Source organism: Diabrotica undecimpunctata, chromosome 4, assembly GCF_040954645.1.
Source record: "Diabrotica undecimpunctata isolate CICGRU chromosome 4, icDiaUnde3, whole genome shotgun sequence".
NCBI lineage: Eukaryota > Metazoa > Arthropoda > Insecta > Coleoptera > Chrysomelidae > Diabrotica > Diabrotica undecimpunctata.
The window spans coordinates 87,190,440-87,217,896 of NC_092806.1; the positions used below are offsets into that span (position 1 = coordinate 87,190,440).

Here is a 27,457-nt window from a genome sequence, read left to right on the forward strand (position 1 = left end):
TATTCTGTATACAAAAGCTAATATCAATAGATTGAAATCAAATTCAGATGTACACAATTATCGTACCAGAAAAAAAGATTTCTTTAGGACTCCTAAACATTACACTTCTATGTTTGAAAAAAACCCTGATTATAGCGGCGTAAGGTTTTTTAATCAGCTCCCATCCAAATTAAAAAGTGAAGCAGATGATGATAGAGCATTTAAGAATAAATTGAAGACTTAGAAGACTTTATGTCTTAGATATGTTGTATGTTGTTTCTATATTTATGTGTATGTTTATATTGTATAGGTAGTCTTTAACGTTTCCTTTTACTTTGACATGTCCTATATTATGTAAATAATCTGCAAGGATGAATAAAGTTTTATTATTTATTATTATTATTATGTCGACAGTATAGCTTCGAACTATTGGCTGACATCAGGAAAGGTGTTTCCTGAAACAGAAGGTTCATTACTTGCCATTCAGGGTCAGGTTATACCAACAAAAAATTACCTTAATCATATTAAATATATCATCAAAGATCCTCAAGTCCAAAACGACAAATGCCGATATGGACCTCAAACCCAAGAAATCATCTAACATCTTACTGGGGGCTGCCAGGCATTTACTGCAACTGAATACAAGGAACGGCATGATTAGTAGGGAAAATCCTCCATCAAGAAGTAGCTATCAAACTGGGACTTCTCCAAGCAAACCATTTCACATATTATCAATACGACCCAGAGAGTATACTTGAAAATGACAACTTCAAGCTATATTGGGACCGAGAGGTCAAACAACACTAATCGACGTGGCGATATAACAATAATCTGCGTTTTAAATACAACGAAAAGATCGCCAAGTACAGAGATCTGAAAATACACATAAAAAGACAATGGGGAATGAAAAGTACCCAGACGATACCCATAATTCTTTCTACTACTGGAGTCATTTCGAAGAATCTCATAGAAAACATAAAAAAAAAACTGGGTCTGAATGAAGATCTGTATAATACCATGCAGAAATCTGTACTACTCCCGACGACGACGTAAAATTTTTGGGAGATACTCTAGCATACCAAGTCACCTAGGGATCGATAACACGAAAAGAGCCCCACCAGAGCTCAATCCTTTTGATACCGTAGGTATTTGGGATGAGTGAATTTTCCCCTTAGAGGGAGTGTGAGTCGTATGGCTAAATCTGGATAATAATAATAATCAGATTACATTTTAATTCTTTCATAATTATCTACTCATTCTCTACTATCCCGATAATAGGGAAATGTGCTAAAATAACAACGTTAAATTGGATGATGTTATTATATACGAATTTACGATGAAAAGACCAGTATACTTACAATTCTATTAACTGATTTTCTAGCGAATACTCTATTCGGGCATAATATATGATGGTGTGACGACACCCAACTTCTCATATTTAGCCAAGCAATTGTATTTTTGGGTTTACCACCTTCTCGGTGCAACAAGACTAATTCTTTTTGAGTCCTTATGGCTAGTCGTTCAATTTCTTTTTCCACTTTTCCTGTAAATAATTAATAATACAATCAACTGCTACATTTTTCATTCTTTTACCAACATTAATATATTAACAGCAGTTTCACAATATTTCGCTAATCACAGACTTTACTAATAAAGAGTTCCATTTAACGGATACTTGTTTTACTATACCGATTAGTAAGTCACTACGTGCGTGGTCTGAAAATTTTTTGACCTGAGAGTGAAAACAATAATTTATGATTTTAAGGAATTTTCATAATTGAATAAAATTTCCTCTACTGGACAAAATAAATTTTGTTAAGTCAGTGGTATATTTTTCTGTAGTATTATTTTAGAAAATATGGAAAGTACTCATATAGAAACGCAATGGATTATTGATTGTACAAAAAGCGCTGGCCAGCGAGTAAGGTTACAGTTTTAAGAAGAGATGGAAATTGAAAAGACAAAGACTGCCTAATAAAGAGCATTCCATTTTTAGTAATGCCATGACACTTTTGAGGACATGTGCCAGGACAGGTGCCTAGTCCTGGTGGAAAAAGATTATTTTCTTTTCAATGCGGGTCTGTTTTGAAAACAGCTTTGTCTAATTTAATTCAAAGATTAGACTAGTTTTCTTAGGTTAGTTAGTTTTCAAAATAGTCAATAAGGAAAAAATTTTGATTGTGGACGGTACCGTTTTTATCTTCTTTAGGCCAAAGAACCGGCTTCTATCTAGTACTTATGTCTGTTCAATGATTTAGAGTATTTAGTGGTGAATCTATGTTTTATGCATTGTAATGTATCGACGCTTGTAACAATTCCCTTAATATCCACAAGGAAACTAAGTTCCTGTAGCTGGATGTATACCATGAATCACAAAAATTGTTTTAAAATCCTTTATAAAAGGTATATAAATTAAAAAACCCAAACGGGCTATGTCATGAAGACAAAACGGTTTCGGAATCCATATTCCATCATCAGTGTCTAGGTGTACATGTTTTGAACCACTAAATATCTGGGTAAAAACCCGTTAAAAGTTATATGTTACAATTTAGTTTACATTATATATATATATATATATATATATATATATATATATATATATATAAATATATATATATATATATATATATATATATATATATATATATATATATATATATATATATATATAAGGATGTTAAAGTTACCAGTGGATATGATAACATGGGATGGAATAACAAGGATACATCCTTATATATAAGACTAAATAATGTAAACTAAGTTGTAACATATAACTTTTAACGGGTTTTTACCCAGATATTTAGTGGCTCAAAACATGTACACCTAGACACTGATGATGGAATATGGATTTCGAAAACGTTTTGTCTTCATGACATAGCCCGTTCGGGTTTTTTAATTTATATACCATTTATAAAGGATTTTAACAATTTTTTTTAATTCCCTTAATATCCTTATTTTTTTCTGCAAGGGTATCTTGTCAATGAGTTGTATTGCAGCCAATTGAATTATTGTACATCTTCTGTGTATTCATTCTTATTTTTTTGGTCGCAAAAAATGATTTTTAGAACTTCTAGAACCCTAATAGTTAATAGGTAATCCTCTTCTAGTAAGTTCATCAGACCTTTCGCTGCCTTGTATTCCTTGATAACCTAGCACCCATACTAGTGTGACCTATTTATGATCTGTCAGTTTATCGAGTTCTTCTCGGTATTACCACACTAGCCTAGATACTACCTTAGAGCTCCTGAGAGCACCCATAACGGTTTAACTATCTATGCATATATTAATCTTCTTCACATTAAAGGCCGTTATGTTATTTTCTTACACTATATAAGATTGCATAAACCTCTACTTGGAATACAGAGATATATTCTCGAAGTGAAATAGAAATGCTTAAATCTATTTTAAATTCCTACACCCGACACCTCCGAAGTTTTTTGTGTACCAGGTATAACCTTGCAGTCTGGGTTCTGCCCCATACTAAGTTGGGGGATGTAAACATGAAAGGTACTTTAGACGTGCATCTAGATACCATATGGTCAGAAGTCATCATCCATATGTTATTTATATAGCGTCAACTTTAGACCTCAAAAAGATGCAAAAAAGATTACCACTCCTACCCCCGGACTTCCCCCTAGACTCCCTCTCGTAGGGGGAGAGGGTAACGGAAAATATCAATTGTAACAAAATGTAGATGAAATAATTTTGAACAAAAATTTCTATTGGAACTTTTTTGTGTAAAATGACCGTTCTCTCAGAAACAACGCAGTTCACTCAAAAATTAAATTTTTAAATAAAATTTTTATCAACTCGACGGTAAAAATTGTAACGATATCATCACCAGCTATCCCCGCCGATCTGCCACAGCTCCGTACGCACACACTCCCACCGCTACTTTCCACTTCCAGCGATGCGCGCTGGAGATGGAACACCGGCAACGGTATAAAACAGCCGCCGCAAGAGAGAATCGAGTTCGGCCAGAGTACTGATCGGGGGGAACTCCACCGGATCTTTGGATAATGAGCAAAGGCCAACCGTCGTGGGAGTTCTATTAGAGTTATAATCCACAAGAAAACTAAATTCCCGTAGTATACCATGTGTCACAAAAATTTTATTTAAAAAATTCCTCTATAAAAGGTATAATAATAAAAACCCTATCGGGCTACTTCACAGAACGTTTTCAGAATAACTATTCATTATATTACATTACTACATTAATTGACACTTAATTAAAATTAAAATTAAAGACGTAAATCAAAGTTAATCAAACTACATTTAAAGGGTTTTTACTCATATATTTAGTGGCTTCAAACATGTATATCCAGTAAGTATTAACCACACTTTTGTAATAACCTTGGTCAAAATTTTAACTTTCACATATGATTTAATTAAAGTGGTTATACTTATTTTATGATAGCACTGATGATGGAATAGTTATTCCGAAAACGTCCTGTGATATAGCCCGATAGGGTTTTTATTATTATACCGTTTATAAATGAATTTTTTAAATAAAATTTTTATTAGAGTTATGATCTGGGGACAATTCCACAGGCCTTAGGAAATTGACTGAAGGCCAACCGCTGCTAGAGTATTGATCTAGCAGCAGCTGCCGAACCCGGTCTTAGAGTATTGATCTAAGGCCAAGCCGTAACGCGAGTAAGTATTAATTAATCACTTCCCGCTCCTTGCCGGGTCGAGTATTAACTTATATTATTACCGTATATTAACAATAACAATATTTTCGTTTTATATAACTTTTATAACATTCACTGTATTTATTTTTTATTTAAATTAAACTTGCGTTTTACTGGGTTTGGTGGCTAAGCTACCCATTACAAAATTCGATATCTTTTGATCAAACTGTTATATCGACAAAAATTAAAATGTGTCTTAAAGGTGAAGAGTGCAGCTTTCGTATGAAATGTTTGCATTAATATCTCGTGAGATCAATAAAATTTATTACTTTTATTGGCCGGTCTCTATGGAATTTTCATTGTTAGAGCCTAACCTTCAAAACCTATGACATGAAATTTCGATTTTAGTTTTAGCAGCAAATAAGAGGCATTTGAAATATGCCCAACTACTGAATTTAAACTTTCACATTACAAACGATCACAAGTCATGGGAAATGCCTCCACGAAGACGGCATTGAGCGGAATTTGTACCTGAAGTTGTAAAATTGCGAAAGACAGTACTTGTGCAATCGAAAAAACACAGTTTTAAATCGTTTGTAATAGCGTTTTTATGTATATTTCAAATGTCTCATATTTGTTGCCAAACTCAAAATCGAAATTTCATGTTATAGGTTTTGAAGATTAGGTTCTAACAATGGAAATTCCATAGTGAACGGTCAATGGAAGTGTCTTGGTAAATCGATGTTTTCCGTTTTTCCCTCCTACGAGAGGCGGTTTTAAAGAGAAGCCCGGGGATGGAGTGGCAACTTTTTTGCAACTGGGGTCCCAAAATTGACATTTTCAGCAAAATTCAGCCGTTAGAATGATTTTTAGAGGTTCAGTGGCATTTTCGACTCTGAGGACTGAATGAGGGAGTGAGTATGAAGGAGTATATATCATATCATATTTACCGTCGACAAATCTTTGTAATAGAAATTCATCAACGGCAATGTTTTAAAATGTCATCTGACTATTATACAAGTCCTCAGGACTTTGGCAGATAGACTTTATATAAGCTGTCCACCAACACCCGACAAAGCTCTTATTTGTATTAAAGCTTCATCGAACCTTCCCAGATCAACTGTAAGTTCTGCCGAAGCGGCTTTACTATGCTGTAGGTTCGCCGGTAGCCTATAACTTACTCGTTATTACTATTGAAAGGAGTTTCAAAATGGAGCTTAACAGGTATATTCCTCCATAGTTGCTGAGGTATTTTTTTTCCTTTCTTAAGGCAATGGCATCATAATATTCGTTTTTATTTACTCAGGAATTCGTTCTAATTTTATGAATTTATTAAATATTATTTAGCGATGCATTAGCTGTAATCCACCATATTTTATAAGCTCATTTTATATTCAATCTTTCTCAGTACCATTTTTATTTTTCAGTTTCGTTAAAGCTTCTTCTACTTCGCTTTTTGTTATAAGCGTTAATTCATTTGATGTTATTTCTGGTGTTACGGGAATTCTGTTATTGCTATTGTACGGTTTAGTCCAGTTGAGGAATACTTGTCTTTGGTAATATGTTCACATAAGATTTATTATATCCGTTCTTTTTCATCTTATAAATCTCCACATATCTTTCAGAAATAAATTAATAAATAAAACAGGACATCGGTGAGCCAGTGGCTGCTGAACACCATAAGATCCTCAATCTCACTTAGAAGAATATTAAAATATCAAGCGGATTACATATTTGTTACTATTAACAGTCTGATCTTAAATCTTTTTTATTATCACACTCTTTTCTTATAAATACTTATACTTAACATATACTTAAAAATTAACATAGAGTTCTCCATCCAAGGAAAAGGTATGTGTAAAATTTTATAATTGAGCGGTTCTCAATATAATCGAAAAAAACTATTCATGTCACTAAGCTAATAAGTTGACCTAACCATGATTTTATATTTCACTATGCAGAGGGGGAGTAATAGCGTAAGAGTCTGAGTGAGAGAAAGAGATAAAAGAGTGAGTAAGGGAGAAAAAAAGAGTTTGTGTGACAAAGGAGAGATAAAGCCAAGAAAGAAAATGTATATACAATAATAGTTGATGATATTATATGTACACCAATTGCTGAAACCAGAAACTGATCATCATCGAAGGAAGTGTTAAGTATATAGGTGGAACCAAATTATTTGAATAGTTTCAAAATCCAACCATTAAACTAATGCAGAGTGCCTTAAGGTTAATAATGAATAACTGGGTTAATAATAAGAACTGCTAGTAGTACAAATACAGTAACAAATAGTAAAAATAATTGCTATAATTTTAAATTTACCTAAGGAAGGATGATTATCACCTAGTCCTACTATCAGAATACAATCAGCCTGTCGTATACATCTTTGCGTCCAAGCGCTTACAGTTAGATCACATTGATATAGCGAGATCCTATGTTGATCTTCTTGTTGGGCTAACCAAGATGAAAGTCTGTACTCGTTATTTGGGTCCATGATGGAATTTCCTAATGTCTTACGTACTACATCCGACGTCAGTCTTAAAGTTGATCCTGAGAAGAAATATAATAAAGATTATATAAAGGAAATTTAATTTAATCAAATTTAATACAAAACAATTCTGTATGCAGAATAAACAAAATTAGGCAATAATTGTTTCAAAATATATTAGTTGTATTAGATTTATTTAATATAAAATCTACGCGATGAGCAATATTGCCAAATGTTCTATACCAATATGCGCAACCGTTTAGTACAAATACGGCGAACATAAAATTTGTAATAAATAGCATTTTGTAAAGCACAGAATAATTATAAGTATAATAGAGAAATATGTTTAGATAAGGAATCATAATTGTTCGATTGTCATATTAGCAAATATACATAAGTTAATAAATTATGCTGCTACCGTATGGTATACTTATACGGTATTCTCACTTTAATGTTGCAATCATAAAATATAAGTAAACTGAGTGGAACAATATATGTACCGACAGCAATAAAAGTTTTAATATAGTCCGTTCGCTCAGCTTGAGAATATTTTGACAGATTCGTTCGACGGAAACATACAACAGAAGCTTCTTACCTCTCAGTGTTGAAAGTTCAAATAAACTTGCTGTTGGAAAGTTCTTTCATTAAAAAAAGAAGAATAATCATTAATAATGGAAGTGTGTATTCATTCATTTCCATTAAAAATTTTCCATATGTAAATACAAAATCGAAATTTCATGTTATAGGTTTTGAAGATTAGGTTCTAACAATTGAAATTCCATAGTTCAATGGAAGTGATAAATTTAACAGTTTTATATAAACTGACTCCATTTGCGACAAAATGCAAAAATTGCATACGGAAGCTGCACTCTTCACCGTTAAAACACATTTTGATTTTTGTCGATAGGACACTCTGATCAAAAGATATCGAATATTTACCGTCGAGTATTTCACGCACGTAACTAACATTCAAAATTGCCGGTCGCGTACAAAAATTCTTACCTCTCAGTATTCAAAACTCAAACAGACTTGCTGTTGCAGAGTTCTTTCATTGAAAAAAAGAGAACAATAATGAATAATAGGAGTGTATATGTCGCAGCCAGATGGTTAAATTAGCCGTTCAATTAAACAGCTAGCCATTTGATTGAATAACGCCATTCAATCACACGACTAGTTATTTTGTCGAATTTTTATGCAAATAAGAAGTTCAACGACATGGCTGATTGAAAAGCCGCCACATCATTGACGTAGTTTGTTTCTTATACACCGCGCCGCTAGTAGCACCAGTTAACTGGTTGAAAAAGAGTCTTTGGTTGGAACGACGCCGTTCAACCGAACGACTAGATATCAACTCGAATCTTTATGATAATATTCAAAAGTGATTCAAAACATTGTTTACAATATGGTGGCAACCACTGTTGTTCTTGTTCGGTTGTGAGTTAAAATGATAAAAAAGGCATCAAAATAAGTCCTATTGTCCACGACCTATTGTTTCTCAAGATTTTAATATTCGAGGACAGGTTGACTTAATTGATTTTCAATCTAGTCCTGATGGCGAATATAAATGGCTGCTCAATTACTAAGATAATGCTACAAAAATTTTGAACCTCCGTCCACTGAAAACGAAAATGGCGAGTGAGGTAGCAATGAAGCTTATGAAAATATTTTTGATTTTTGGTGCTCCATATATTTTACAATCTGACAGTAGAGAAGAGTTTACGGCAAAAGTGATAGAAGAACTGGTTGCACATGGTAGCCCAAGGCGCCCTGAAACTCAGGGCAGTGTTGCACCTAGCAACCAGGACGTTGAAAATATGATACGTTCATAGATGAAAGACAAAAATTCAACCAAGTGGTCTATTGGTTATTTGTTTTGTCAGTACCAAAAAAATTCTTCATTTCATAGAATCCTCGGGAGTCTCCTTATAAAGCATTGTTTGGTAATGATTCTTAAGCTGGTTTAAAAGGTACTAATATGCCCTCACAATTGTTGATAAACATTGAAACAGAAAAACAGTTACAAAAATTAAAAAATGGGAAATGTGACGATAGTACTGAGATACAGCATCAGAGTTTAAACACCGAGAGATAGAATGTAGAATGGAATCATGAAACTCAAATCACAGAGACATTACTCGAACAATCTAAAAATCCTGAGAATTGTGAAATCGTTAACACTGATACGAATCTAATAGGTAATAATTTTCATTTAGAAATTTTAGTGGCTGAGCCTCAAATCTAAGTGACAATTACTCTACAAATGTTGATAATAATAACATTGACGAATAATTTAGTCAATTAGAGGACTGAGTACATTGAACTAATTTGTGTCACATGCCAGAATCCTACCGCTATTGCCCATAGCTGTAAGTCTTGCAATAATCCTGTTCATGTCCTATGTCTATAGTAGGAGAGTAGGAGTTTGGTTCCAAAGTACTGTGTTTTAGATGCAACGGAAGAAACATACTATTTCAGAGAAATGAGCCACACAAAACGTGCAGCTGAAAAAATATTTGAGAATACAACAAAAAAACTGACACCTTTACTTATTGGTAGTAGTATCTAAAAATATCAACGGAAAAATTTTGGATTTTAGAAATGGAGTTTATAGAATCGGCACAAAAACAGGAACTCCGATATCTTTACGAGCAGCTGTGACTATAGAATCAAAGTTTGGGGGGCAAGGATTTCAAAAATGCTCGTGTAAACCAGCACAAAAACAATGCCTTCCCATGAGATATGCTTGCTTTAAGAAAAAAGAAATGTCGTAGCAGTTTAAGTTATGTTAATAAATGATTGAAATGTAACATGAAAATTATTAATAACCTCATCTGTAAAGTAAATGACATCATTTTATAAGTAAGACATCATAGCGCGTTGTTCAATCATATGAAAGAGCTAGCTGTGCAACTAGAGGACTATTTCAATTAGCTGTTTGACTACACGACTGATCGTTGACTAGCTGACCTGTTAAACGTTATATTCGTGGTCGTCAGATACTCGGCTAATCTACATATCTATTACTGTTCTATCGAACGACAATTTAACCATCTGGCTGCGACATATCTATTAATTTTCATTAAAAACTAGTCATCATATATTTATTTTAAGCAGTTATCAAAATTTAAAAGTCATAAAATTCATCCCATTAATAACAATATTAAATCATCTGTTTAAATTTTTATGATACTTCTTGTTTTAAAATAATTTCATATAAATACAATCATTATTTTTAAACATCGTATTTAGTTTACATAATAATTAAATTTACTACAAAATCATATTTATTTACATTTGATTAATTTAATATTTCATCTGAATTTGGCAGGTATGTCAGAAGTAAATAATATATGCTTTGTTAATACATTAGCAGGGGGCGTTAGGAGCAAACACAATAATTTATTCAAATATTTTAATAAAATATAATTTAATTTAATTTGGTTTAAAATATAAATAATAAATCAATAATAAAATAACTTTATTCAATTTTAAAAATATTATTTAAATTTTAAAAATACAGAAAAGATAGTATGAAGCTTCGCGCTAGTCTACTGTACCGCCCACTGTACCATTTTTTTAATATTGTTTTCTTCTTCTCAAAGTGCCTTCTCCTCAATGTATGCTGGCAACTATAATTATTGCAAACTCTTCTCTGTCACAGCTATTCAAAATTTAGCCCTGTCTATTGTGTCATGTTTCTTAGCCACGATAGTCTTTTTTTCTTACTAATTCCCCCTTTCCTTCGATCTTACCTTTCACTATTTAATAGTAATAGACAATATATATATATATATATATATATATATATATATATATATATATATATATATATATATATATATATATATATATATATATATATATATATATATATATATATATATATATATATATATATATATATATAAAATAAAGTTTTATTTTGGGGTTGCAGTCATTAATAGGGCAGGAAAGTGAAACTCTTTATCTAGCTTTCGCAAAATTTATTTGCTTCTTCAGGATATGCTAAAATATGGTATCAGTAAATACAATGAAATTAAAATTAAATAGCATTGTATAAAACTAGTATAAAAACTTACAACATGAGGTTAATCCATTAAATTTTCAAATTTACAAAACATTAAAACTTACCTTATTAAAATTATCTAGTTATGTAAGTACAATATTTTAATTTTGTACAAATTCATTATGACATTGATTATGTTGATATCAACAATGTTCATCAATTTAGATATTGTATTTTAAAATTAAATTTTCCTTACCATAACAATATATATATACATATATATATATATATATATATATATATATATATATATATATATATATATATATATATATATATATATATATATTGTTATGCTATGTAAAATTGAAAATAATATTGGTTTGCTCTTAATATATTTCAAAGCGTAAAATATAATAATTCAAAATATTTCAACTGATAAACTATAAAAGACATTTCGAAGAAATGAAAGCCCATTATCTTTGGATTACCTGTAGTAAACAAAATTTAAGATATGCATAAATTATTTTCTGTGTAAAATATATTCGTGACGTGAGGGAGCTTAAGTGAAATGAACAATGCGACCGTTTCCAAATGGACTTGTACAGTGAATAAGACAATAGGGTAGAATTTAGAAATTATGTTTCTCCGTTAGTTCTTAAGAATTTGTAGAAACCGATTAGCATGTTAATAGTATTTAGGAAATTTATAATTGTAGGTAAAATTGTTGTTTGTCATCTAAATGGTAGATGGGGATAAGTGTGACGAACTCTGATTGGAGGAGATTAAAAAAAAGTGGGATAGCTATGTAGGAATGAGAGTTTAGCTAGATTTTTGAGAGAGAAAAGATAATCAGTTGTTTTCCAAGGGTGCAAGGCGAACAGTCGTTGTTCTTTGGCGGTTCCCAAGTGATAGTCAGCATTAGAAGTGAATGTTTGTGAGTTTTCGTGGACTAAGTGTATCCTGACGGAAGCTGATCCAGTGAAATATTGTAAGTCATACTTTTCTACTTATATATTCCAAGAGTCACTGTTCAGGCCGGAACGAGAGATTCAGTTTATCGAGAGGAGAAGAGGCTAGCACCTTTTGAACGATACGTGCATCTGAAGGAGATCATTGAAGACGAAAGGCTCGCAATAATTTGTTGTAAGATTGCTGATTACCTAGGGAATTGCTAAGAATAGATAGTGTAGGCCACAAGGAACAAGGATTTGGACAACTCATCATCAGAGAGATAGTTTTTTTTTCATTCGTCAGCTTTTCTTTATCAACAAAGTTTTTTTTAATTGCTTCAGAAAAGATAGAAATATTTATCAGGAGATATAAAACAACAATTTTGATTTGAAATTTTAATTTATATAGTATATAACATTAATTTTTGAAGGTTCACGTACGTAGAATAACATTTTGATAATCATTATATGAGATATTTTTTGTTGAAGATATTTGAGTGTGAATTTTATTTCAATATAATATAATTTTGTATCATATATGTTTATTATTCCGGTATTCCTCAGACCTTGTAGCAAAATACTGGGGTGTGTAGGAGGAGAGAGGTATAAGAAGAGTGGTCTATATATATGCGATAAAATAGATAACAATTAAGTAAAGAAGTATGAAAAAAAAATAATGAACGGAATGTGGCTAGGCTAGCAATGTAGGCAAGAGCCTTTTATGCATGCCTTTTAAAGACAGTAAATCAGGAAAATATGTATGATGGATAAAAAAAAAAGATATGAAAAATGAATAGATATAATGAAAATTAACAAAGAAAACAAATTGAGGGCGCCAGAAGAGGGATACTACTCTAAAAAGAGTAACGGTCACTCTTCCAGGTATCGTATACTGCTAATATTAATTAAAGTTGATTTAATAAACAAAAATGCTGTGAATGTAAAAAGGTAAGGAAATATTAATAAAAAATTATATGCAAAACAAATTCAAGTTTATTAAATATAACTTCTTAGATTTTGACAATCTCTAAGTTACCAAAAAGTATATGAAAATTTCACAATATAATTCTGATATAGAGTGTACAACCTACATCTAGGTTAAAAACAACCTTAAACAAAATAATGCTAACGTTGGAAGAACGTATAGTCAAGTAAATATATTATACTAACCTACAATATGACCAACAATATTGTTAAACACCTCTAAATTCAAATATAAACAAAATAATACATAAATGGGAACAAGCTAAGTTAAACAATTGAAACGGTCTATTATCCTGAAGGGATAATAACCAGAGTTAATAACGCAAGATGAAATATAAAAAAAAATAGTTAAGTAAACAAATAATGAAATAATTAAAGTTAATAATGAAATAAATGGTTAATACAAAAAAACAATGGAAGATAATCTCTGGGTAGAATTTGAGCTCAAACTTACCGATACCTTACACCAAGGGGAGTTATATTAATTAATATATATATATATATATATATATATATATATATATATATATATATATATATATATATATATATATATATGTTATAAAAAAAAACTATAACTGGTGAAACAAGATATATATATATAGTTCTGAAGCAAAAACCAACTGTCCTCCTAAGTGAAACAGTTGTCTGGAAGGATACTCCCGAATGGCCTCGGTGTCCCAGCGAAGTCCTCCTTGAGGTCCGAAATTAGCACGGAGCTGGTGCTAACTGGCTCAGTTCCGATGGTTACTGTCCTGCCCTACCTCTAGGTGCAGGCTGGAGAAAAAATGAGGGTGGAGTAGACAATACCCCCTGGCTTGTCCCAATGACCCTGATTCTTATAGAGTTGAAGTGGTACTCTCCCTCAGATGTTCTGAGGGAAGTTTATAATTCCATGGGAGGTGGCTGAAAACAATTCCCCGTTACTTCTAGTCTCGACATTGATAAAAAGAAATCAAAGAAGAAGTGAGGAAAGTTTCTTTCAGCATAAGAAACCGGAGCAAAAAGATAATTAGTAGATAAAAAAAACCCATCCAATCGGATGTAGCGTGACCTTGCTTCACATAGAGTAAAAATATAATGGCCTTGAACAAAATACTATATTAAAATATGAAATAATGAATCTGAATAATAGGATATAGATAGAATACTCTAATGTTCATTAAAATATCTGTGGAAATTGTAATAGATGTTAAAGATTTACGGAAAATTCAGAATTTTAATCAGATTCATGCCAGAATGATTGTAAGCGGCCATACTATGCTTGAATTCGTGACCCAAGGTCATTCTGAATACCTTAAGGATGTGGGATGTGGGAACAAAAAGTTAGTTTTTATAATATAAAAAAAATAATAGTTACCAGATAGCTAATCAATTCCGTGCTAGAAATTTCACTTCAGCCTCCCGAGTTTCCGAAAACACCGTCAATTAAATGATTACGGTTATACTTAAAACATTTAACTTCTTGAAGTGAAGGAAATTCTATGCATTAATTGGATTTTCTTTCGCTAACTACCACCTTTGTACCACTTCAAACTCTCGATCAAAAGTGAATTGTAATTCACAGTTTGTTAACCAAGAGCCAGTTTCCACTCCCCCTCATCTCCTGTCATCTCTCTGGTTCGCAATGGTACCAAATTTAGATCAGAGTGACAACTGAAATTATTAAAAATACACACTAAATGAGCAAATGAACACTTAAAGTTAGGCAACCCATACTACATCTCTGAAATTATTTTAATATAAATTGTAGGAAAAAAAAGTAACGACTGTTACAACCTTACCTATCATATGTAAAGCATAGATATTGAAGCACGAATATAACCCTGAGATAAGAGAATTAAATAGTGTGATAAAATCATAATTGCATCATTTAAATAAGTTTAATTAATTAATTAATTAGCTAATTAATTGCTTGGCGCACCTCTGACTTTTAATATCACATTAATATATATATTTTGACATTCAAAATATTCATTTTGAATGTCAAAATGAATTTTTACAAAATTAAATTAAATTGGAATATTGTACTTACATAACTGTATAATTTTTAAAATAAGTTAAGTTTTAATGTTTTGCAAATTTGAAAATTTAATGGATTAACCTCATGTTGTAAGTTTTTTTACTAGTTTTATACAATGCTATTTAGTTCTAATTTCGTTGTATTTACTGATACCATATTTTAGCATATCCTGAAGAAGCAAATAAATTTTGCGAAAGCTTGATTAAAGAACAAAGAGTTTTACTTTCCTGCCCTATTAATGACTGCAACCTCAAAATAAAACTTTATATTATATATATATATATATATATATATATATATATATATATATATATATATATATATATATATATCTAACATAGCCAATGTAAATTTAAAACAAACTATCTTTAAATTGAAATGCTTATGAAACTAATTAAATTATATAGACAATGTAAATTTTAAGCAAACTATCTTTAAAATTGAAATTCTTATGACACTAATTAAATTATATTAACAAAATTTTGTACCTTTCTGTCACTGAATGCCTAAATGAAACTGTTCTCTAAAATAAAGATTTTAATCACCACTCAATGTTTTCTTTCTCAGCCTCGGTTATCTTTCTTTTGTAAACTTGCCTTGCCAAATACTCCACAATGTTTTAAGTATCAGCTTCCACCATTTTAGAATATTTTTCTTCTTAATAGTATTTAAAAATCAGTAAAATATTGTTCTTTCCTCTTTTCTATTTATTCTTCTTTCTAATAATCTTTTTTTTCTTCCAATCACCAATCACCATATATTAACTCAAATCCAACATACATTAACTTCAATAAATATATCTCCAATCACAATATACATAACATAATTTTTAATCTTCAATAATATTCTCTTTGTTCTGTTTCTGAATCTTCATTGAACTTACTATATTGAACATCTGGACCTTCTGACTGACTATCTTGAAAATCTGACTAACTGACTGACTTTCTGTCCTTACTATCTTAAAATTACTGAACAACTGACTTCACTATATTGAAATTATGACCGACTGACTTTATACTGACTTCATACTGACTGCTTACTGACTTTTTGAATCCAAATCACATCATATTTATATAATTTTCTTTTGTTCACGAATGTTCTTGAAAAAATATCTGTTCGAATCTTTCTATTTCATAGACATAACCATGTTCGCGAAGACTCTAGTGCGAACAAAGGTTAAAATCTGTCTATTGACGTCTTTCTAGATAATTCTTTTTATGCTATCTAGAAGATTACTATTCTAACTAAAATTCTATCTAGAATTTTATGGAAATTTAGGCTTTTCAGATCAGAATACAAATTTATATATAAATTACACATTTTAAATCTAAAATTCTATCTAGAATTTTATGGAAATTTAGGCTTTTCAGATCAGAATACAAATTTATATATAAATTACACATTTTAAATTAATAAATGACACTATTTTAAATCCATAATTCTATATAAAAGTTCATACTATTTAATTCACTTAAGTGTATACTTGGTTGCCTATAAAGATGGCCCACTCAAATATATTTACAATATTATAGTTATTAAAATACCCAAATACATTGCAACTTAAACATTTTTTAAACTTATTATTATGTTAATTCCTTAAGAATGCCCTCATATAAATATATTCTATAATATTCTCTAGTATATATCTTATTAAAATAACCAAATACTTTTTATATCTAATATTATCTAGTGTATAACTTATAATTTTTTTTTAAACACTATTTTTCTTTCTCCAAATAAAATTAGTTTTGTTAATAAATTGCTGCTAAACATATTTTAAAAAAAAAATATTCTAAAAATTTTCTTATCTAATAAATGTTTCTTAAATTTTGTAATATAATTTGGAAAAACCTTTTTAACCTAAATAAAGTATTCAACTAGTGAATTCAGAGGTTTAATCGGTCATTCAGGTTGGCAAATAAAAAAAGAAGTCAACTACTTCATAAGTTTATCGAAGACGTTTCGCTTTATATTTCTAAAGCTTCATCAGTTCTAACTCAATATATAGTGAAATGATATTTATTTATGTCTATTTAATTTATAATGTCTTTATCAAAAGGTCCTTATTTTAATTTATTGAAAAGCACGATAATTTATATCAACAATTTATTTGATTAATAATTACATAATTTATGTATCCGAACGGTACAATTAAATTCGCGACCGCGAGTCTTCAGACTTAACTGTTCCTCCATATAAAAATCCACAAGGAAAATAATTCCTGCAGCTGGCTGTATACCACGTATAACAAAAAGAGGTTAGTCTTTGTATGTGGGTTTATTTTATTTTATAAAAACCCTTAAAAGGGCAACATTAAAAGCACGAACGTTTTCGGAACAACTGTTCCATCATCAGGTTAAAATACAGGTTACCATGCCTGAGCCACCAAAATATTTGGGTAAAAACCCTTTAAAATGTAATGTGTTACCAAAGATTGTACATGATGTTAATAATATAATAATAATTAAACATCATATAATATTATTAACATCATGCACAATCTTTGGTAACACATTACATTTTAAAGGGTTTTTACCCAAATATTTTGGTGGCTCAGGCATGGTAACCTGTATTTTAACCTGATGATGAAACAGTTGTTCCGAAAACGTTCGTGCTTTTAATGTTGCCCTTTTAAGGGTTTTTATAAAATAAAATATACCCACATACAAAGACTAACCTCTTTTTTTTTCCATATAAAAATGTTTTATTTTTATACATAAATCGCCGTTATCTCGAAAAGTCCAAAACATTCTTGAGTAGACGGCGAAACGGTAAGGCAAACTGGATTTCCCGCATCGGTTCGACCTTTTTCTGGAAGGTCGTTCAGGTAAATAAAAGCCTCTCGTAAAATCTAAAACATAAGCATGTGAATAAAAACATGTTTACAGGTTAAAACTATGACTCATATTTTTACGTAACATTGCCCCCCTCTCAAAAGATGGTTCCTCCTGGAACCTTGTCGGGACTAGAACTGGAACGGTATGCTGGTATCGGCAACTCGACCCTCTTTTACAACTTCAGTTGTATAAAAATGACAAGGGACGGTTTTCTCTCCGCACCAGTAACTATGCGGATTGCAACAGACTAACACCTGGACTTCGGTGTCTTTAAAGATCTCCTCCACCATATTTCGGATAACCCTCCAATCTAATTGGCGGCACTCCAACTTTGGCATGGCTAACTTTTGCACGTCGGACTCTAGTACGTGCTCTCTCAATTGAAGTAAGGTTTCCCATACATCTCGGTAGGTAGGTTGGTCACGGGCAGTGTCTTTTGTTACCAGGTAGAAAAGGTAACGTGATACATCTTGGAGTTTCAAGGTTTTACCGGGAGCTGGCACCTGGTATTGAAGTTCTGCAACTCGACCAAACTTCCTTCGAAAGACGGATGCCAACCCTGGTGCGTCTTTGATACTGGCCGGGATGGTAAGGGCCAGCGAGTAGTCATCGGGGAGCGCGAGTAGATCTTGCTTTTCTTCAGTGGTAACACCATGTCTCGCTTTACCGGTACCTCCATAGGCACCCATGAATTCCTCAAACGTGAGGTCAGACACATCGTGGACTTGGTTTACTTCCACTTCTCCATCTACGTCGTGGTCACCTTCGAAAGATGCCAACCGGTTATGGTGTACTATCATCGGCTTTCCCCTCGGAATCTTGCTTATTCGGTAGATGACATCGTTGATCTTCTCCATGATGAGGTATGGACCTTCCCAAAACTGCTGCAATTTGGGAGAACAACCTTTTCACTTCTTGGGATTATACAGCCATACTTTGTCGTTCTTCTTAAAGCAACCCTTTTCGGCTTGTGTATCGTACCGTTTCTTCATTCGGTCGCTAGCGATCTGAAGGTGGGAACGGACCAACTCATGTACATCGTCCATTCTTCTTCGTAATTCGATCACATAATCTTCACCTGCTACATCTTCTCCAGGTCGACATCCAAACTCGAGATCACAAGGTAGTCGCATTTCGCGTCCGAATAGGACTTTGGCTGGTGTCTGGCCTGTTGATTCGTTAACAGCAGATCTGTAGGCCATTGTGAAGAACGGAAGGTATTGGTCCCAGTCTCGCTGATGATCGGACACCATCTTTGTCAAATACTTGCCAACTGTCCTATTCATTCGTTCTACCATACCATCCGATTGCGGATCATACGCGGTAGTTCTTGTTTTCTTCATGCCTAGTCTATCACATATTCCTTGGAATAGATCGCTTTCGAAGTTCCTGCCTTGGTCACTATGTATCTCCAAAGGCACTCCAAATCGGCTGATATATTCTTGGATCAACTTATCTGCAACGGTGGCGGCCTTCTGGTCTGGAAGTGCGTAAATCTCGACCCACTTAGTGAAGTAATCCATTACTACCAACATGTATTTGTCCCCATTTTCACTTTCTGGAAATGGCCCTGCAATGTCCAAAGCTATTCTTTCAAACGGGCTTCCAACATTATATTGTCTCATAGGAGCTCTCCTTTTTCGGTGAGGCCCGTTACTCGTAGCACAAATAGTACATTTCTTCCACCAGTCTTTTACGTCGTCGGAACTGTTCATCCAATAAAACCGTTCCCGAATTCGCTGAAGGGTTTTCCTTACACCAAAATGCCCTACCGATGGACTGTCGTGTAACTGACGAAGTACTTCGGCTATTCTGCTCTTTGGGATCACCAACTGTCTTCTCTTCTCTGAACCGTCATCATTTTCCAGGACTCGTTTGAGCAAGCCATCTTCGATGATAAATGAGTCCCACTGGGCCCAATACGTCTTAACTACTGAGCATAGGTTTGATATTTCCTGCCAAGGTGGTCGACGGTTTTCCTCTTTCCATTTTCGGATTTTCTGTATAACTGGATCTCTCTCTTGTTCTTCCCTGATCTTAGTAGGCGTCCAGTCGTCGTTGACAATCGTCGTTCTTAGCACTGCTGCTTCCTTGGATTCCGTTTTGTTGCAGTGGGAACACTCTGCTGGGCATGGCGTTCTGGAAAGAGAATCAGCGTTTCTGTGGCTAACTCCGGCCCGGTGCTCAATCTTAAAATCGTATTCTTGGAGTCGTTCGATCCACCTGGCTATCTGACCCTCTGGATTCTTAAACTGCATCAACCACTTAAGGGCGGCATGGTCGGTTCGGATTAGAAACTTTCTGCCATAGAGGTATTGATAGAAGTGCTCTACTGATTTAACTACTGCTAGAAGTTCTCTTCTCGTGACGCAATAATTCCGCTCAGGTTTTGAAAGAACTTTACTAAAATATCCGAGGACTCATTCCTGTCCTCCTTGAATCTGAGACAGCACTCCTCCAATTCCCACATTACTTGCATCCGTATCTAAGATGAACTCTCCTTCTGGCAGTGGATACCCTAAAATTGGTGCTGTTATTAGATGTTTTTTTAAGGTCTCAAAGGCATTTTGGCAGTCTGTATCCCAGCGGTATTCTCTTGCTTCCTCTGTAAGTCGCGTTAATGGCTTAGCGATATCTGCAAACTTCTTAATAAACCTCCGGTAGTAAGTACATAGTCCAAGAAAACTTCTCACTTGATGTTTGTCAGTTGGTTTTGGCCATTCCTTAATGGAATCGATTTTTCCCTTATCCACGGCCACTCCTTCTTTACTGACTATGACCCAGATAATTGACTTTACCCTGAAATAGCTGGCACTTCTTGGGGTTTAGCATCAATTGGGCAGCTTTAAGTCGATTAAAAACGTTTTCTAAATTCTTCAAATGTTCTTCGAATGTCTCTCCCAAGACGATTATGTCATCTAAATAAACCAGGCATGTTTTCCAAGATAACCCTCTCAACACATTTTCCATAAGCCTCTCAAATGTCGCTGGAGCATTACAGAGTCCAAATGGCATAACGTTGAATTGCCACAATCCAGATCCTGTGGTGAAGGCTGTCTTTTCTTTATCTACTGGGTCCATTTCTACCTGCCAGTATCCAGACTTCAAATCCAAAGTAGAAAATAGTTTACTTCCAGCCAATGTGTCCAATGTGTCATCGATCCGAGTCAGAGGATAACTATCTTTCTTGGTAACGTTGTTCAGCAAACGGTAATCTACACAGAACCTCGTCGTTCCGTCTTTCTTCTTAACCAGGACCACCGGAGATACCCATGGGCTTGTAGAAGGTTCTATCACCCCGTCTTTCTTCATTTCCTGAACAATCGTTTCAGCTTCCTCTCTTTTCGCCTGTGGTAATCGTCGAGCTGTTTGACGAATTGGCTTAGCATTACCAGTATCAATTTTATGCTTAACAACGGTAGTTCTTCCCGTCTTTCCTCCTTTCGGTACGAAAATATCACGATACTGCCGAAGAAATTCCCTTAATTTCCTTTTCTCCGTCTGATTTAGAGACTGTCCTGCAACTGCAACCATTTGGTCGAATTTGTCGTTGGAATTATCAGATGTTGTCGCCTGACGGATTATGGATGTCACAGGTACACAAGTTCCTACTTTTGTCTCTTTCTTTATGGTCACTGGGTAGTCGTTGACATTGATAAGTCTCACAGGAATTTCCTTAGCCGAAGTCACCAATTCCTTTCCAATTATGATTCCACGGCCAACCTCATCGTCGTGGTTCCAAGGCTCCATCATAGTAGGTCTCCCTTCGTCCACAAATCCCTGTAGCCGCGCTACTATGATCGTTTCGCTTCTCGCAGGCACGACTGTATCTTCTGTAATGGGTGCTTGCACAGTGTTGTCATTATGTGGATGGAGAAATACCTCCTCGTTGCCAACTTTGATTACCTTATTCTTAAAATCCAATTGGAATCCATGCATATTCATTACGTCCATTCCTAATATAACATCCTCTTCGATGTCAGCAACTATAACAGTATGGACGAACTTTTCTGCTCCAATTCCCAATTGTACCTGGATTTCTCCATGAATGTTAGCATTTTCACCTGTAGCGGTCCGAAGTCGCAACCTCGTTGGTAACAGTTTCTTTCGGCTGTTTATAACTGTCGGGCGTATAATGGTTCTGGTCGCTCTGGTATCCACCATCAACGTATGCTTTTTACCATTTATGTCTCCATCTACATATACACTATCTTCACGACATTTCAAAGAAGCTATTAGTATGAGAGGGTCTTTGGAAAAGTTCTGGGTCGAAGCTGCCCCCCTAAGGCTGACCCGTTCTAGTTTTCCTGATGATGAGCTTCTTGATTCGCGTCGTACCTAGGGTGCTTACAGGAGCTTCGTACGTGTCCTATTTCGCCACAATTCCAGCATCTGATGGTCTTCGTTTTCTTATATGTCATGCTTTTCATCATATTAACGAGCTGGTCAAGTTTATCTTCATCTCCTTCCTCTTTTACAGTCCTAACTTTACTGTACCCGCCAGAGGCCTGCGTAGCTGACTCGTATTCGAGGGCGGCGGATAAGACATCAACCAGCGTCTTGTGACGAGCTAATCGCAGTGTTCTCTGCATTTCATGATCACGAAGACCATCAATAAACGTTTGAACGGCCAATTTTTCCATCATGTCTTTGGGAGCTGTTGGATAAGCGTATCGTACTAATCTGGCAATATCTACCTCGTATTCTTGAAGAGCCTCATCTTTCTTCTGTCTACGATTTTTAAGCTGTGACTGATATACATGCTCCAAATGTTCGTGGCCATATCGCATATTTAGCCTCTTCTTGAGTCGTTCGAAATCATCGGTCTCCTTTACGGCTATGGTCTGCAGCACATCTAAGGCATCTCCTCGAAGAGCGATAGTCAGGTTTACAGCGTTTTCTTTTTCAGACCATCCATTTGCTCTTGCAGCTGATTCAAACTGTTTCATGTAGTTGTTCCATGATGATTTTCCGTCGAAAGTTGGGACTTTAACATGAATAGAACCTCCACTTCCTTCAAATTTCGGCCGTATCTCCAACTTACATTTTGTTTCGTCTTCTTTTGTCTCTGCTGTAATTGGATTGTTTCCTCTCTCTGCTGTCCCTGTTTCCTCCAGCTTCTTTTCCATCTCTTTCATCTTTTCTTCGAAGGCCGACATATCGGCAGCAACTTGGTTTTTTAACGAAGATATTCTATCGTCGAGGGCAGACATCTCAGAAGTGACTTTAGAGATTTCCGAAGAGATGTTAGCAGAAACTTTGCTTTCCAGGGACGAAATCTCGTTAGAAACTTTGTTTTCTAATGACGCGATGTCACCAGAAACTTTGGCTACATCAGAAGAAACTTTCGAAATATCGTCAGAAACTTTGTTCTCTAATGATGCGATGTCACCAGAAACTTTGTTCTCTAATGATGCGATGTCACCAGAAACTTTCGAAATCGACGAGAGGACAGCATCTTCAAATATATAAGTCTCTGGATCTAGTCCTTCTTCTAGCAAAGCGTTCTTTAGTCGTTGGACTAACTCAGCCTTTTTTCCGGTAGGAGCTAATTCTCTGTCTTCAAGATGTCTTCTTAAATTAGTCACTGTCAGCTCATAAATCGTAGCCATTTTCACAATTTATTTTATATTCACTTCGGAACAATACTTGTTATGATTACTATAAGTCTAATTTACTTTTATCCCACTTCTGACACCATTGAAATGATAGTTATTTATGTCTATTTAATTTATAATGTCTTTATCAAAAGGTCCTTATTTTAATTTATTGAAAAGCACGATAATTTATATCAACAATTTATTTGATTAATAATTACATAATTTATGTATCCGAACGGTACAATTAAATTCGCGACCGCGAGTCTTCAGACTTAACTGTTCCTCCATATAAAAATGTTTTATTTTTATACATAAATCGCCGTTATCTCGAAAAGTCCAAAACATTCTTGAGTAGACGGCGAAACGGTAAGGCAAACTGGATTTCCCGCATCGGTTCGACCTTTTCTGGAAGGTCGTTCAGGTAAATAGAAGCCTCTCGTAAAATCTAAAACATAAGCATGTGAATAAAAACATGTTTACAGGTTAAAACTATGACTCATATTTTTACGTAACAATAGTATATTATCGATGTTATTATATATCTACTGTAAACTTTACTCATTATTTAAAACTAACTTAACAAAAAAAAACAAAACAAAAAACACAAAACTTTTGTTCTATATATATATATATATATATATATATATATATATATATATATATATATATATATATATATATATATATATATATATATATATATATATATTCCTGGTTTTGTTTATTATCTTCCTGAAGATAATAAAAGTGAAAGTCGAGATAAAACTGTAAGGTTTTGAATATTTATTATCATTTAGAGTAGAGCAGTGTATTATTTTTTATAAATTAAAAAGATTATTAAAGAAACTAAGCTTCAAATTTTTAATAATACTTAAGTAAAAAACTTTTTACTTAAAATAGTAATAATTTGTCTACTGCTTATTCAAATCTAATATTTTGATGATTATTTTGATATTAATTATATTCGATAATTTTGATTCATATAATTTGAAATTCTTGAATTATTTGATTTTCATAATATCGTGACATACTTAACAAATGGTTATTTTTTGAGTTGTTTCAATTTCACATATATTGTATTTGCATTTTTTATATAAAAAACTTTATTTCTCTGGTTACAAGTAATAATATTACGTTTTTAAATTGTACAAGGTTAAGTTCATTGCGTTGTTATGTAACAACTCACTTGCTGAGACTTTAAAAGTTGAATTTAGGTCAAACTTATATACTTACGTAGTCGAAATGCAGAGATTATATACAGAACAAGAAAAACTAGGTCAAGAAATAACTAAGCTTTTGAATAACTTAAAAAAAATTTAAAGAAAGAAAAACGTACGAGAGAATACTTAAGCATAAAAAACAGACACTAGAGGAATTGAGGAGAGACTTTGAAGTACAAAACACAAAAATTGAAGAAAAGGATTTAAAAGATGATAAATATTTTACATCTAACTTTTACGAACAAGTACAAAAAAATATGAAGAAACGAAAATGACTTTAGAGGAATTTATTTAAAATTCATATAAGTTTTCGACAAAAATTAAAGTAGAAATTAGGATGGAAAAACTTAATCATTTATTGGAAGACGACGAAACCGATGAAGATATACAACAAGATTTAAAAGAAGAGGTACAAAAAATAGATGCTTTAATATTGGAAATAACTGTAAACAATGAACAGAATGCACTAGAAGGTGAAATAGAAAGATTTTATATAATGAAAAGAAGGGTGCGGTAGATCATAAAAGAAAATAAGAGATTGGAGACGGAAGGATGCAAGAAAGAAAAAATAATATTACCCCAAGTGAAGTTACCCTGTTTTGAGGGAAGGTATGAATCCTGGGTGACATTCTATGATATTTTTAAACGTTCGATACACGAGAATAACCAACTATCAAATGTGGAAAAACTGCAGTATCTGAAGACAAGCCTCCGAGGGGAAGCAGCAATGTTGCAAGTTCGGTACGATAATCCAAGGATGAATGTATTTATATTACAGACAAGATACTTCAGGCTGCGGAGATAAATGAAGCGCCAGCAAAGGCGCTGAAAACATTACATGATACTCTCCATGAATGCTTAGAAGCGATTAGTGGAATTCCTACAAAGAAGATTCCAGACATTGGAGATTTGCAAACACAAAGGAAAGGAACGGTTCACAAAGGTGGAGGCAGTTAGAAAAAGTAAAAAGAGATTTTTGGAGCAGTTGGAAACATGACTTCTTGTCAAATCTACAACAGCGATATAAGTGGGAAAAACCCGTCACAAACCTAGAAAAAGAAGAAGTGGTGATAATAAAGCAGGATGACACCTCGCCAGGGAAATGGCCACTGGCGAAGATAATCAAAACACATCCCGGAGCTGAAGGTTTGACAAGAGTCGCAACAGTTCAAAAGGCGAACGGAAAAGTAACTACTCGTCCTATACACAAATTAATACCAAGAGTACGAGAGCCCACCTCACGAAAGACAAATAGAGCACGTAGTATGTGGAGAAAATTTATGTTTGCCTCCTATTTTTAGTATTTTTGAAGCCCTGAAATGCATATTTGTACAAAATGTATACCCCATCCCCCGGATTATATTCAGAGCATCTAAGCGACGTATACATAGATCGAGGGATATTTAGAATAAAAACTCATCTAGAAAAGAAAAAAAAATTAGATGGTAAACGAACGATAGATTCAATGGTAGAAACGCTGGAAGATATGTGAAAGGCAAGCAATATAATAAATTGTGATTCACTATCGAGCCACCTAAAAGAGGAACAAGAACGTGCAAAAATGATAAGTCGAGCATTAGATCTGGAAGTTAAAAGAAGGCCAAAGAGGTGTCTTCCACGAACAGTCCTCACATCAGTATTTGGGGTAAATGATGAAGTATACAGGGACATAGATTCTTTGGACGAAAATCAGAAGGATCTAATAAAAAATTCAAAACATCAGACGAAGCTGATGTTACAAACAATAGCTTCGATTAATTCTACAGAAGAAAGAATAAACGGACATTTAAATAGGTTCCGAGAAGCACTGATAAAAGGAACTAAGGAAATGTCTAAAGACCTAAGTGATGTCTCATATAGAGCTGACACATTAGAAAAAGAGTACATACGACTTAAAGTTAAAACGACTTATAACCGTGCAATGGAATATGCAGAAGAATATGCGAACACACACGAAAAAATATTAAATCTTCATTACAATCATGGGCACTTCATAGATATTATAAAACCCTGACAAATAGAGTCAATCATTTCGAATGCTACGAGGTTCCTTCCACAAGGAGTAGATATAAGAAGGCAGCCAATAATAGATACGGTCATACAAAATGAAGAAGGAGACATCGTTATTAATGGCTATCCTAATAATTGACAACACTAGATACAACCTACTGAAAGTCAGAGCTCTTTGTCCGGTGAGACCGTTGTCAGTGAAAAGTGAGAGGTGGTGTTGTGCGCTCGTTGTTGGTCCCAAGGAATATACTTGCAGTAAATTACAATACCTTACACTATTTTGAAGTGACATATGAAGATAAAGGAAGGTGTATAGAATTAAACAAAGGCGAGTTGGCATGTTCACCAATGGGAATCATTAATATGGATACCCAGCTAAACTGTATCTTAAATGAATTATGTGATAGAACTACCAACACCACCTGCAGTACAATAGAGTATACGATAAAGGAAGCCAGTTGGTTGAAAATGAGCACACCGAACCTCTGGTTAGTCATTCCACCATACGCTATAAATTTAGCTATAATGTGCGACAGTTCTCGATCTGAACATATAATCAATCAAACGAGTTTTATAGAGTCCATTCAACCTACAGACTTAATAAATTGCCAAATAATATATTTTATAATTGAACTTCTCAAGTGTTGCAATAATGACCTAGATTGAATTGTATTGTAAGCTCATAGTTCAAAGTTTGTTAGTATGATAGAAGCATTAACCTTTGTG

General features: G+C 33.5%; 1 protein-coding gene across 1 annotated transcript in view; it reads right to left on the reverse strand.

The window, feature by feature from the left end:
• The window catches only part of sws (patatin like phospholipase domain containing sws), a 1,321,526-nt gene that overhangs the window by 454,345 nt on the left and 839,724 nt on the right, over positions 1-27,457 (reverse strand). The window contains exons 13-14 of the mRNA XM_072529876.1: positions 6,933-7,160; positions 1,338-1,522 (exon numbers count right to left, since the gene is read on the reverse strand). Of these exons, the coding sequence (XP_072385977.1) occupies positions 1,338-1,522; positions 6,933-7,160 (413 nt within the window). The remainder of the gene's footprint in view (positions 1-1,337; positions 1,523-6,932; positions 7,161-27,457) is intronic.